General features: G+C 40.6%; 1 protein-coding gene across 1 annotated transcript in view; it reads left to right on the top strand.

Moving 5' to 3' along the window:
• Positions 1-14,163, top strand: part of ATP8A2 (ATPase phospholipid transporting 8A2) — a 653,421-nt gene that overhangs the window by 401,037 nt on the left and 238,221 nt on the right. Inside the window, exon 27 of the mRNA XM_039473330.2 lies at positions 1,435-1,545. Within this exon, the coding sequence (XP_039329264.1) occupies positions 1,435-1,545 (111 nt within the window). The remainder of the gene's footprint in view (positions 1-1,434; positions 1,546-14,163) is intronic.

Below are 14,163 nucleotides of genomic sequence, written 5' to 3'. Positions count from 1 at the left end.
ACAGTTTTGGGGACCTTTACTAAATGGCACACAGAAGGCAAAGCCAGGCTGAGGGGTGGCTGAGGAGCTAGAATCCAAGTGGTGTCCAGAGACACCCCTCCCCAGGTAGTATTCCTAGATTTGCTGGTATATCTATGGCTCCAACTCAAACCACAGGAGCCATCACATCACTCCCAGCTTGGGACCTACCAGCGGCTCCTGACTGCATAGCACTCTGGCCAGAGGTGCTCCGTACGGGTTGGAGAAAAAAAAGAGAAAACAAAATTGGTCAGGAAGTGGGGGCAACGTGTGTGTGTGTCTTAGTATGTCTGTGTGTTCATGTGTATTTGTATGAGTATGTGTGTGTGAGTGCATGTGTTTCTCTGTGTATCTCTGTCTTGTGTGCCACTGTCTCTGTGTCTAGGTGTATGTCTGCCTTTGTGTGTTTATCTGTGCCTGTATGTGTCTCTCTATGTGTCTATGTGTATATTGCATGTGTGTCTATACATGTGTGTAACTTTTTAACCTACGCAGCTGTTTGTTAGTGGAGGTAGTGTGTGTGTACCTGTGTGTACTTTCTTTTTTAAACAAAACACTGTTGTGTGAGTGTCCCTGTCCCTTGCTCCTTTTGTCACTGAAAAATTTGTGATTGCTTAGAGGTGTCTGACTCCCACTGTACTTTTCTGTCAGTTTAGGAGTTCACCTTGTTTAGTAATTCATCCCGATTTCAGCACTACTCCCAGTAGCAAAGACATGGAGTCAACCCAAATGCCCATCAATGATAAACTGGAAAAGAAAATCCAGTAGATATGTACCATGGAATACTATGGAGCCATAAAAAGGAACGAGGTCATGTCATTTGCAGAGACATGGATGGTGCTGGAAGCCATTATCCTCAGCAAACTAACACAGGAACAGAAAACCAAACCCCACATGTCCTCCCTTATAAGTAGTAACTGAACAATGAGAACACATGGCCACAGGGAGGGGAACAACACACACTGGGGCCAGTTGGGGAGGTGGGGGGAGGGAGATCATCAGAATAAATAACTAAAGTATCTGAACCCTAAAACATGGGCGGTGGGTTGATAGCTACTGCAAACCACCATGGCACACTTTGACTTATGTAACAAACCTGCACGTCCTGCACGTGTATCCTGGAACTTAAAATGAAATTATGAGAAAGCATTTGTTTAAATAGGATTTCGTAAGAATAACAATTAGAAGTCCAGCAGTATGTTTGGGGAAAATAAAAATTATGTAGAGTTAAGAGAGGATTTTAATTGTTCTCACTGGGCCTGAAAGCTCTGTCTTCAGAGACTGGTTTTCTGAGATTCCTGCAGAATCTGGTTGCCTCTGCCTACATTATCTGACTTCTGTTCTTAAGGACATTCTGTTTGGGACTTTTATTCCTCAATGATGGGCTCTTCTGAACTCTGTAATTTTCCTTTTCAGTTTTCCTACTTAGAGAAGCTTCTCTTGGTTCATGGAGCCTGGAGCTACAACCGGGTGACCAAATGCATCTTGTACTGCTTCTATAAGAACGTGGTCCTGTATATTATTGAGGTAAGAGGGGGCATCTTTTTTCCCTTGAAGAGAAAGATCTTTTCAGAAGATATCTTGAGGTATTTAAAGTCATTTCAAGGAAGGATTTTGTTCATGTAGAATTAAAGATGCTGCTGTGACTTTCTATAACCTGGGTCACCTGTAAGCTCCCCTGAAGCTGCGTTCGCCATCCTGGTCTAGATCGTCATGCTGGATGACCGGAGCAGGCATCTGCAGCCGTTCTTCCCTACGCACCATGCCTTCCTCCCTAGTTCTCCTCCTGTGTTGCTCTTTGCCATACCTCTTCCTCTGTATCCATGGCTGGGGTAGAATCTTGCGGACACTGACATTCCTTCCAGAGGGGTCAGATCCTTGTGGCAGAGACCCACACCTTGCCAGGGGAACACTGAGGTGTTGCTAGGCAACCCAGTCACGTGTTTCTTTCCTGGAATGAGTGGGGCGAGTTGGCCCGATTTCTGCCTTACTTCTTACAAACTCTGCAAGTTTCCTGAGCATCCATTCAATGCTTCTGGGATACTTGGACACTGGTACTTACATGGGAACGGTGTGGGAATGAGGGAACAGTGGGGAGTAAACCAGTAAGGTTGTTGACAAGATTCCAGTGAGTTCATATTCTGTTGTCAGACAATTTTCCGAGATGCTAAGTCAGTTATCAGTAAAGCAGATGTGCTCGCTAGAGGGGTGGGCCCAGGAAGAAGTGGAAAAGTCACTTTATGTTTGCTATTAGTGGGATTACAACCCTGCTATAAAGGGGTGGCTTTTGAGACCATCGTGACTAATCAATTTCCAAATATGTCTGTCTGTGGAGGAAGGCAATGTTGATTGTTTATGGTGTTTTAATGTCTCACTCTATGGTTATTTTATGTCTGATTTTTTGACTGTTAGTAAAAATAATAACCAAGGCAGAAATCAACTTTTTCTGGTGTAAACTCTGACAATACTCAGTTCAAATAACTATTAATAACAAGTGCCTTGCTAAGGTAGCTACAACTGTCTTTACCAGGTTGTCTAATCTTTCCTATTCAGTCATTGAGGTCAAACATATAAATTCATGTCACACATCTGGTATCTCAACTACCATAGAGTGATTTCCCCAAGTTGTGCAGCTTGTTCAGGCTCAAGACAGCCCGGCCCAAAGAGTAAATGAAGCAGAAACATAACCTGTGCTGCTCCATTCATCCCTTCAGCTGCCCGGAGCCCAACTGGAAACAGCAATGCATTTTTCTAAGTTGCACAAGGGCCAGCCTATTCACCAAGACGTGTGTATTTTCAGAGAGGATGCCTCTTCTAGTTCACACAAAAGCACCTTGCGGGCTGGTGAGCAGCCCTGATTCTTAAAGAATATTCCAAGCAATCAAAAGGGATCTGATTAAAGTCCTGAAACTGACCCGTTCTTCCTCATTTGAAGCTTTGGTGAGAGGTGTCCTGTCTGCCTAGGTGTTATTTCCCTTGGAAAAACATAGGTAGCAGAGGCTTAAGAGATTTGGTGATATAATTGACATTTTATTCAGTATAGTGAGGTTAAAATCAATAATTTAAAAAAATATTCATAATTTGTCTGCTGACCTTGCACTGTAATATTCAACTCAGTTCACTCTGGGTAAGAACTTGTAGACGTTGGTGTAAAAGCTTTCATGGTTTCTCTCTTCTTCTATTTTTACAATTCCCTTTTGGGATTTAAAGTTGTTTGTCCCCCTCTTGCTCCCACATTTTTTGTATCTCTGGTAGGAGTCAGTCCTCAGTGTCACTTAGAGTCATGGATGATGGTGTAAAGGGGTATCGTAGGGTCATGGATGATGGTGTAAAGGGGTATTGGAATCCCCGTTCCTTGATGCTATCCCAGGATTCCCAGCATTTTCTGCTCCCGTGGCTGTTGGCTTTCACGGTTTCTTAATAACCTGGTTTTCCTCACAATCAACAAATTACAGATAGTCTAGACTTCTTTTCAAGACATGCTATCTGGCGCTCCCAACGCTTTCACTTTTCAGATTGTCCCCTAGAGCCCCTTCTTAGTCATCTACACCTACTACCTTGCTGGTGTTATTTATTTATTTATTTTTTTACTTCAAGCGGGCAATTTTAGTCTGCCTAAAAAGTTCTATTTGGAAGGAGGCCCTGAAAGTGCCACATGCATGCCTCAAATTAATATTTCAGTCGTAGCTGAGCAGCAGTTGTTAAATAGTCTTTTGTAAACAGCCTTTTAAACGTTCTTTATAATGTTAAAGAAAATGTGAAAGTCTCCACCACTCCATGCCCAATTTTCTATTTAGTATTTCTCGGGGATATTAATTTGAAAACTAAGAACGCACAATCCTTGACCAAACCCATATGGTTAGAGCATTGACTCAGGCAGAGCTTGCCATTGCAAAATTACTTCCTTGGCATCAATGTGCACTTCAAATATAATTTTAAAAATAGGAAAGTGCTATTTACATGTCATTTTAGTGTGTTGTGAACTATAAGATCAAAGATTATTGTAAGTTGATTTGCTTATTTGCAAAGAATACTTTTTTGTTCTAAAAGTAACCCTTATAATTAATTACTTAAGTGAGAATAAATTAAACGCATTACTTATTTATCTTAAATGGTTTTCTTGTAACTCAAAGAGCCATTCTTTACAATAGCCAATACATTCTCATCTCAAATGCCCTCGAAGATACATAATTACTAATCATTTTAAAATGTAGTCTAGAGGCCATTTGGCAACTTAAAAAAAAAAACATACACATGTGTGATACGCACACACCTTTTATGGCTTTAGCCATTGTTATGAGGATCATTATATGACTTGAGCTGCCAATAAAGATTGTAGGGAAGAGCTGTGAGCCTGTGATGTAATGCAATCTACTCACTTGGTATACTAACCTATAAAAGTGGATTTTTCTGTATAAGGAACACATGGATGTACTCACGTTGCTGTACGGAACACAAACTGAAAGTTCCCTCCCCTCTCACCCCCAAACCTCCTTCCATATTATCTGTCCTGACCTTTTTCTCTGTAGGTATGGAAATATTTATGCATACAAACAAAGCAAGGATTTTAGATAAAAGTCATCATGCTGTGCAGTGCCTTCTGCAACTCATTTCACCTGATAGTGTATTCTGGAAACCATTCCCAGTTACTATGTATAGACCGAGGGCATGCCATTTCACAGGGGGATTTCCTGCAATCTATTCAGCCATTCCCTGCACTGGTAAACATTCCACTTATTTCCAGTTTCAACCCCCAAAAGCCTTGCGGAAAACAGCTTTCTCACTAGTCCATAAATATTCCACCCAAATGATATTGATCTCATTAGACCGTTTTTTATCGCAGTACCTTGAATATAACACGTTTATGTATTTTTATTTATACAAGTTATTTGTTGCTGACAAATCTTATTTAATGATTGTTGAATGTGCCACATAGAATTCAAGCCAAAGTATTGGTTCAAGTAATTTAAAAAATAGGAACAAAATGATGCAATACATGGTTTCATGTTGGCTCTACTAATAGGTAAAAATGAAAATACTACTATCTTTGCCTCCATCGTCCCTGAAACTGCCTTAGTTTACTACTGTTTTCCTGGTTGATTATAAAAACCGCAGTTTCAGTTCCTTGACCATCTCTATTGTAGCTAGGATATGATTTCTGAAACATACATCTGATCAATTCCAGTGTCTGGCATAGTGTCTGGAATGGAGGTGGTTGAAAATGCTGGCAATGAAAGAGTGATGAATGCTGCTGCTCTCTGCAGCCACTTCACAGGCTCCCTGTGCCTTCTAATGAAATGGCCGTTCTCAGTCCCGTTGCCTGCCCCTCTGTGGTCTGGGTTCCGACTGTCACCAGCCTCCTCTGCCACTGTATTCTTTTTACTTTGTTTGTAATCAGTGTTAATGAAGTATGATTAATGTACAGCAAGATACACACTTTTTAAGTGTTCAGCTCTGTGAATTAAAACTGAATTTTTATCATTAGAAACACACTGAGGATTTTGTCTGTCTCCCATAGACGGTGATAAGAATGTCCCAGAGAGCTCTGGAGACAGATGGCCGTGAAGGTTGCGCAGCACTGGGCACTGGAACTGCAGTGCAAGTGTGAACATGGGACCAAACACTCAAAAATGGCTAAGGTGGCAGACTTCGTTATCTACATTTTACAACCATTTTAAGATACTAAAAAAACAAAAAAGAGAGAGAGAGAGAGCGAGAGAGAAAAAAAGAGAGAGCGAGAGAGAAATGTCACAAACACTTGGCTGTTGTCATCTCCTTGAGAGAGACAAAAATGTATAAGGACAAATTGTATGCTTTAGGGGAGCTTATTGAAGGTTTGAAAACAAAGTTTACATGTAGTTTTGTTTTGTGTTAAACTAATTAAATGCAATGTTTCATAGTTGTGGCCAGATGGACCATATTTCTCAGAAGGTAAAATCCTGTTGTGATCTAGAATGCTCAGAGCTTCAGAGCCTTGCAGGGCAGCCAGCTAGAGTGGGATTGGGGTAGGGGGGCGGGCGGTGTATATTCTCTGCGTATGTGCAATGGGAGTGAGAATGGGATGAAATTAGCAAAAGCAAGGAGATAGAGCTGGGTAAGGATATGTGAGTGACCAGGGAAGGACATCTGAATGGCCCAGTCAGAGTTGCGTTGCCACAACTCTGGGATGTGGGATTTCTTTTTTTCCTTCTCTTTTTGCAACAGGCAAAAAGTCATACAGTAAATGTGATTTAGGAAAATTTGTCTATCAATATGTAGGGAAGATGGCAAGCAGAGAACTTACACGTAATTTTGTAGTTTTTAAGCCTGGGGCCTTAATCATGCCATTGTGTAACTATCTCTCCATGTAATTTATAAGCAGAAAGCAAAGATTGATTTTTAAAAACCCTTTGATTTTGGCAATGGGGGGAATTTGCCTTAAATGTAAAGATTAGGGATGAAGAGCTTAGGAAAGGATTCCTATAAAATTTTTGAAGTCCTGATTGACCTCGGTGTGGTATCTCCTAAAGAGAGGGGTTGAGTAAATTCTTTAATGCTCCTACTGTATTTAATAAACTAGAAATTAGGTATTCAGAGTGTTCTGATTACAGTTTCAGAGCACAGCAGCTGCAGCACTTTAAGCATATATTAGGTGGCATATGCATTTGTTTGCAGACTTTCTGAACCCCTGGGAAAAGGTTATTTGGAATAGATAAAATTTTTAGTGACCATACAATTCAAATAGAAAAATAATAGGGATATTACTTGAACTTAACCTATATTTCAAAAAATTATCGTAGGGGTCTCTTGTAAACTTTGGTATAACATAAGGAAGATATGCCAAATTATTTCTGAAATCAAGAGAGAATGAAATCATAATGGTTATTAGTTGTTGGTTCCCAATACAAAGAATAACAATAACATATGTATATTGATGTGAAAAATGAGTATTATATGCAGCTTAGAGTCTACTTATTTTTGGCAACACATATAAGAAATGTTAGTGTTTTCTCGGGGGTGATTAAACTGATACGGGATAAAGGCCAGGAAATGAGATGCATATTTAGCATGAAGGTCTGGAAATACTATCACTGAAATAGAAATAGATTCTAAGACCACAGCAATTTGGGGACCAAATGAAACTGAACCACAGAATTTAGTTGACAGCTATTTAAAATTTGTCAACATCTGACAAGCCTAAACCAAGCAAACAAACCTTTATTATACTACAGCAGAGGTTCCCAACCTTTCTGGCACTAGACACTGGTTTCAGGGAAGACAGGTTTTCCACAGACCAGAACAGGGATGGTTTTAGGATGATTCAAGCACAATACATTTATCATTAGATCCTCCTAAGGAACACTCAAGCCAGATCCCTTGCGTGCATGATTTACAGTAGGGTTCACGGTCCTATGAGAATCAAATGCCACCACCCATCTGACAGGGGGCGGAGCTCAGGCAGTAATGCCCGCTAGCCCTCTGCTCACCTCCTGCTGTGTGGCCAGGGACCCCTGTACTACAGGATATGAGAAAAGCCTTTCCTGCCATTTTGTTTTCTGTGTCTCTAAATTTAAAAAGTGATATGAATTATGGTTCATGTATAAATTGCCTTTCTGATCCAAAATGTTCCCAATAGACGAATAATTTTTTTTTTTTTTTTTTGTTGTTGTTGTTGTTGTTGTTGTTGAGACAGAGTCTTGCTCTTTTGCCAGGCTCCAGGCTGGAGTGCAGTGGCGAAGTCTCGACTCACTGCCACTTTCACCGCCTGGGTTCAGGCAATTCTCCTGCCTTAGCCTCCTGAGTAATTGGGACTACAGGCATGCGCCACCATGCCCAGCTAATTTTCTATTTTTTTAGTAGAGACGGGGTTTCACCATGTTGGCCAGGATGGTCTCAATTTCTTGACCTTGTGATCTGCCCACGTTGGCCTCCCAAAGTGCTGGGATTACAGGCGTGAGCCACCATGCCTGGCCTAGATGAATAATTTTTTAAAAAATTGTTTTGCAAACATGTATTTCCTTTTTCTCTTTTACAGCTCTATTTTTTCTGTTGAACCTTTGAGAGATTTTGTTTTATCACCTTTTTTTATTATTGTTTGAAAATAATCGTTATTTTTCAAACTTTTTTTTTGAGATGGAATCTTGCTCTGTTGCCCAGTCTGGAGTACAGTAGCACAATGTCAACCCACTGCAACCTCCACCTCCCAAGTTCAAGCAATTCTCCTACTTCAGCCTCCCAAGTAGCTGCAATTACAGGAGTGCACACCACCACACTCCCCTAATATTTTTGTATTTTTAGTAGAGACAGAATTTCACCGTGTTGGCCAGTCTGGTCTTGAACTTCTGACCTCAAATGATCTGCCTACCTTGGCCTCCTGAAGTGCTGAGATTATAGGCATGACCACGTTGCCCAACCTTCAAACATTATTGTTAGAAAATAATCATATCTAAATTGTATCTTCTTTTCATTAATATTTGATTAACTTCTTGTTTGAGGAGGCTTAATTAAGTATGTTAATGCACAGAGATGCAATGTACTTGGTCAACCCTATTACAAACTGGTATCTATGTCCTGATAGTAGCTCATGCTTCATTGTAAATGATGAAAGAAGTCACTGGCTTTGGGGTAGATTTCATTTTAAATGTTAGAATCAACAGAGAGTAGATGTTTTAAACCATGATCAAAATTTCATCTAGTGACTTTTCACCTCTTGGATATAATGCATGACTTAACTATACCTCAAAACAATGTTTCATTTGAGGGACACAGAAATTTCATTGCACAATAAAAGATAAAATCCTAATAGCTAAGCTTTCCTCTCTGGCCTGTGCATCTGCCTTGGCAGAAGTAGCTTTATGTTTCCTGTTACAGACTTTATTTGAGGGAATAGATTTGCAGCTGTGAGCTTGATGTTAACATGTTAATAGGCAAAAGGCAAATTTAAGTGTCACTGGCATATGGACCTTTCTGTAAAGGCTGTGTCTTTCTCAAGTGTGGAACCATCCATTTTCTATTAAAAGCTTTCATAAGTGTTGACTACCTTCTCTAAGGCAGGCAGAATGCTGAGACTGAGGTACTGGGACATGCTCCACCGAGTTCCCCATTTAATACGTTTGGGGAAGAGGTGAATGCAGTCATCCCTTGGTGTCCATAGGGTATTGGTTCCAGGACATGCCCTCCCCACCTTCAGATGCCAAAATTTGTGGGTGCTCAAGTCCCTTATATAAAATATTGTAGTATTTGCACATACACTGTGTACATTCTCTTGTATACTTCAAATAATCTATAAATTACTTAATACCTAATATATGTCACATGCTCTGTAAATAGTTGTTACACTGTATCAGGTTTTTTTGTTGTTGTTTCTTTTTTGTTTGTTTGTCTTTCTTTCTTTCTTTCTTTCTTTCTTTTTTTTGAGACGGAGTTTCTCTCTTGTTGCCCAGACTGGAGTGAGTGCAATGGCGTGATCTCAGCTTACTGCAACCTCTGCCTCCCGGGTTCAAGTAGTTCACCTGCCTCAGTCTCCCAAGTAGCTTGGGATTACAGGCATGTGCCACCACATCTGGCAAATTTTTTGTATTTTTAGGAGCGATGGGGTTTCAGTATGTTGGCCAGGCTGGTCTCGAACTCCTGACCTCAGGTGATCCACCTGCCTCAGCCTCCCAGAGTGCTGGGATTACAGGCATGAGTCACCATGCCTGGCCCAGTGTTTTAATATGTATTATTTTTTATTGTTGTATTGATACTTTTCCTGTTTTTCTTTCCTGAATGTTTTTGATCTGTGGTTGGTTGAATCTGTGGAGACAGAGGGCCCGATGATACAGCATAAGTGCTCTGATGGCTGCGTGCGTAGAGACCTGTGCGTGCGTAGGCCAGTGCCAACCCCATCTCAAGAGCTTCTGGGTTTACAGAATCTGTGATTACCTGGGTGGTCCCCATCCTGTGCTGATAATTGTTGAGCAAGAATTGCAACTGTAATATGTCGGTGGGAAAACTACTTAGAGAGGTTTCCCATTGGACAATTGAAAAATGAGACTTAACTAGAAATGTGAACATTCCGAATTCTGCTTTTCTTGCCTCATGCATCCTCATTCTCCAAGTCAAGATCCCTTGGGTCACAGGGACAAGAGGAACAAGACAGTCCCTCCTCTTGGAATCAAATAGGGATTGCAGATAGGAATTCCCACAATTCTAATATGGCATGGTGGGGCTGGCTTGGAGGAAGACAGCTTGCAATGAGAACTCTTAGAAGTGGTGCTTTACAGGCATGGTAGAGTAGGGCCTCAGGATTCCAGGATGAAATGCGTTAAGATCTGAGTAGTAGCTAATCAGGTGAAGGGGCGGGAGGAGAGGGTCAGGGAATGTGCCAAAGAGAGCCCAGCACCTGCCTTTCCCATCCTTGTTCTCTGTGTGTTCCAGCTCTGTCATAAATGTCAGCAATTAGCCCAACTCTTAGTACCCAACAGAAAAGAAATGCTGTATGCTGCGGTTTTACATTTCAGTTGGAAGATGGCTGGAGAACTAGTTAAACACGTGCCTAGGAATGTTCTCTGAAAAGCCAGCTTGTTGCTGCTGGTTGAAAGAGCTGGGAGTTTATTAGCAAAAGGTGGAGAGAGGGTGAGAGGACAGGGAGGAGGTAGGTATTAAGCCAGAGAAACACTGGCATTCTGGAGGGATTCCCTGCAAGATACACAATAACTTTGAACTTTATAAAAATAGACTCTTACTGCCCTTTCCATGTGACAATCTATGCTTTTTTATGATGTTTTTGCAGCTGCCTTACCTCAAAGGATTGTTATAGAGATCCAGCACTAAAAAAAAAAAATGTTTTTAGGCATTGGTGGTTTAAAAATTGAGTCTTTGGAACTCTATGAAATGTTTAAATCTCCTTGAAATAAAAAATAAAGTGCAAGCCCAGAAACAGAGCCCATGCAAAGAACTTCCAGGGCTCACGTGAACTTTGAGAGGTGAGCCCTGTGCTGGAGCTGTGCCTCATAACCCAGGTGACACTCTCCCATCCCACCTGTTTCTGTGGCAGAAGTGATGGGGATCCAGCCCACTTCACCTCATGAATTCCAACTTGCTTCCATTCGTTAAAGGCCTCTTGCTTTCAGAGATAGCACCCATGTAATTTCGTACTGATTGCTTGCAATGGGTGAATGTTACTTTTATTTTTCCAAATTGGTTATGACTTCCCTAAGGGCAAATAGCCCATTGCCTCCATTTCAGTAAAGGCACACATGTAAGAAGCTATTAGTGCAATGGCTCACGCCTGTAATCCCAGCACTTTGGGAGGCTGAGGTGGGTGGATCAAAGGTCAAGAGATCAAGACCAGCCTGGCCAACATGGTGAAACCCCGTCTCTACTAAAAACACAAAAATTAGCTGGGTGTGGTTATCTGCGCCTGTAGTCCCAGCTCCTCAAGAGGCTGAGGCAGGAGAATCATTTAAATCATTTAAATCATTTAAACCTAGAGGGTGAAGTGGGCCGAGATTGCACCACTGCACTCCAGCCTAGAGACAGAGCAAGACTCTCTCAAAAAAAAAAACTACATGTATACATATATATGCATATATATGTATATATATACAAATAATATGCTACTTAATGCTACTTACGTAATCTCATATATGTAATATATGTGTGTACATATATATACTTCTCATATATATGTACATATATATGAGAAAATTACATAAGTAGCATATCATTTGTTTTTCCTTTTAGGAAATGCTTTTTTCATCTAAATTAAATCTTTCCTGGTATAATTTTCATGCAGATAACTGTACCCTCCAAGTACTAGAAGATACATTTCTATTATATTGCGTTTAAACCTATCTTTTGAGAGAATAGAGTAATTTTGGCTGGGTGTGGTGGCTCACACCTGTAATCCCAGCATTCTGGGAGGCTGAGGTGGGCAGATCACCTGAGGTCAGGAGTTCAAGACCAGCTTAGCCAATATGGTGAAACCCTGTATGTACTAAAAGTACAAACAATTAGCCAGACATGGTGGCTCATGTCTGTAATCTCAGCTACTTGGGAGGCTGAGGCAGGAGAATTGCTTGAACTCATGAGGCAGAGGCTGCAGTGAGCTGAAATCGTGCCGCTGCACTCCAGCCTGGGTGACAGAGTAAGACTCTGTCTGTCCCCTACCAGAAAAAGATAATAATTTTTATTCAATTCTTTAAATACATTTCTACCTTAGTAGAACTTTCATTTTGGCTGAAACTCGCAGAGAGATTTTCATTCTTATGTAGTTGACTTTACCAGTTAGGTTTTTCCCTGCTAGGTTTTCTTGCCTTAGTTTATGTTGCTCTCATTTTTTCTTTCTGTTCTTTATTTTGCTAGTGGAGACCGATTGTCTAAAACTTTTGAAATCAGATGTCTTTTAAGTTTTAAAATGACTTCTGTGAGAGTATCATGCCTGTCTATCCATTTTTCCCTCTGTATACCCACCCAAATAAAACCATTCTAACTGGATTTCAGTAATAACTGATTTAGGGTGGTAAAAAGCCCAAGATCAAAAATGGAGGCTTCATGTATCAGCTGTAGAAAAGTCAGTGGGCCAACAGAAAGAGCATCTTCTATAGCAAATGAAGGAGAAGATAAAGGAAGGAGGCCATGAGAATTTGTAACGTATCACTTCCCATGATGGAAAATGATCCTCACATTTGACAATCTTACATTTGCTGTAGAGTATCAAGGGAAGGATACCTTCCCTTCTGCTCCTTCTCTCCAGGCTGGTCAGCCTTAGGAGTGAAATGTAGATGTTTGACCCTCAGTTTTAAAACACCCTTTTATATGAAGTAAAATGTAACTTTATGATAATGTACTTAATCATTCTTTTTCTTGGACTTAGGAGTTTGTTGCCTTTTACCTTTAGTTAAAATAGCTTCTATTTATAAGTATTACCTCAGGAAGCTCATCTCTCTTCTAGTAAATGTCTGTACTTTTAAGTGGGAAATAATCTGCATTGCATTCTAACCATGCATCTGAGCTGCGATACTGATTTTGCAGCAGATGTCCTAAGAGTTTAGAATGCCCTCCACTTCTCAGTTCCAATGTCCTGGCAGATCAAGTGGACTATTTAAAGACGGATCAAGAGTAGGATTGATATATAATGCCTTCGTGCCTGGTTTTTCAAGCAGAGAGAAAATAAAATGGATTCATCCTATTAAATACTGAGTGTAACCTCCAGAGCATGCCGGTGAAATATCGATCAAAACATTGGCCTCTTTTAGCTGAGAATTATAGGATGAAGTTTATTTTTATTCCTTTAATTAAACTGAACGTTGTTTTGATAATCTTTTTGTCATTCCCTTGCCCATTTGAAAGTTGCTTTTTCTTAACATAAACTGTTAAGTGGAAGCTTTTACTTCCCTGTTAGTTCCACTTTAGAGGTTGCCTTTATTCTGTTGAAAGTGCTTATTAGTATGGCATTTCATCTTATTTTTAAAAATAAGCTATAATTTACATAGAGCAAAATTAACTCTTTTTAATGCACAGTTTTATAGATTTTTTTTTTTTTTGAGATGGAGTTTTGCTCTTGTTGCCCAGGCTGGAGTGCAGTGGCACAATCTTGGCTCACTGCAACTTCTGCCTCCTGGGTTTAAGCGATTCTCCTGCCTCAGCCTCCCGAGTAGCTGGGATTACAGGTTTCCGCCACCACACGTGGCTAATTTTTTGAAAAGAGACAGGGTTTCGCCATTTTGGCTAGGCTGATCTCAGACTCTTGGCCTCAAGTGATCTGCCTGCCTCGGCTTCCCAAAGTGCTGGGATTACAGGCATAAGCTACCATGCCCAGCTGTAGTTCTATGAATCTTGACAAACACATAAACCAGTGCCATCACCAGAACGTGGGCTTGCTTCTTACGATACCTGGGTAAGAACAGTGTCGTGGCTCCAAAAATTCATCAGTCTTTTCTGTAGTTGGCCTCTATCCCCCTTAGGGGACTCAGTTCCTGGCAACAACTGGTCTGTTTTCTGACCTATAGTGTTGCATTTCTCAGAATGCCATATGAATGGAATTGTGTGGCCCTCTGATTTCAGTTTCTTTCATTCAGCATAATGCATCTAAGATTCATCCATGTCATTGTATCAATAACTTACCACTTTTGTTGCTGAGTGGTGTTCCATTGTGTGAGTGTTTCACAGTTGGTTTATTTA

This window comes from Saimiri boliviensis, chromosome 16 (genome assembly GCF_048565385.1).
Source record: "Saimiri boliviensis isolate mSaiBol1 chromosome 16, mSaiBol1.pri, whole genome shotgun sequence".
NCBI classification, from domain to species: Eukaryota; Metazoa; Chordata; class Mammalia; order Primates; family Cebidae; genus Saimiri; species Saimiri boliviensis.
Note: the sequence above shows the minus strand (reverse complement) of the source record. Positions and strands in the feature narration are given on the sequence as shown.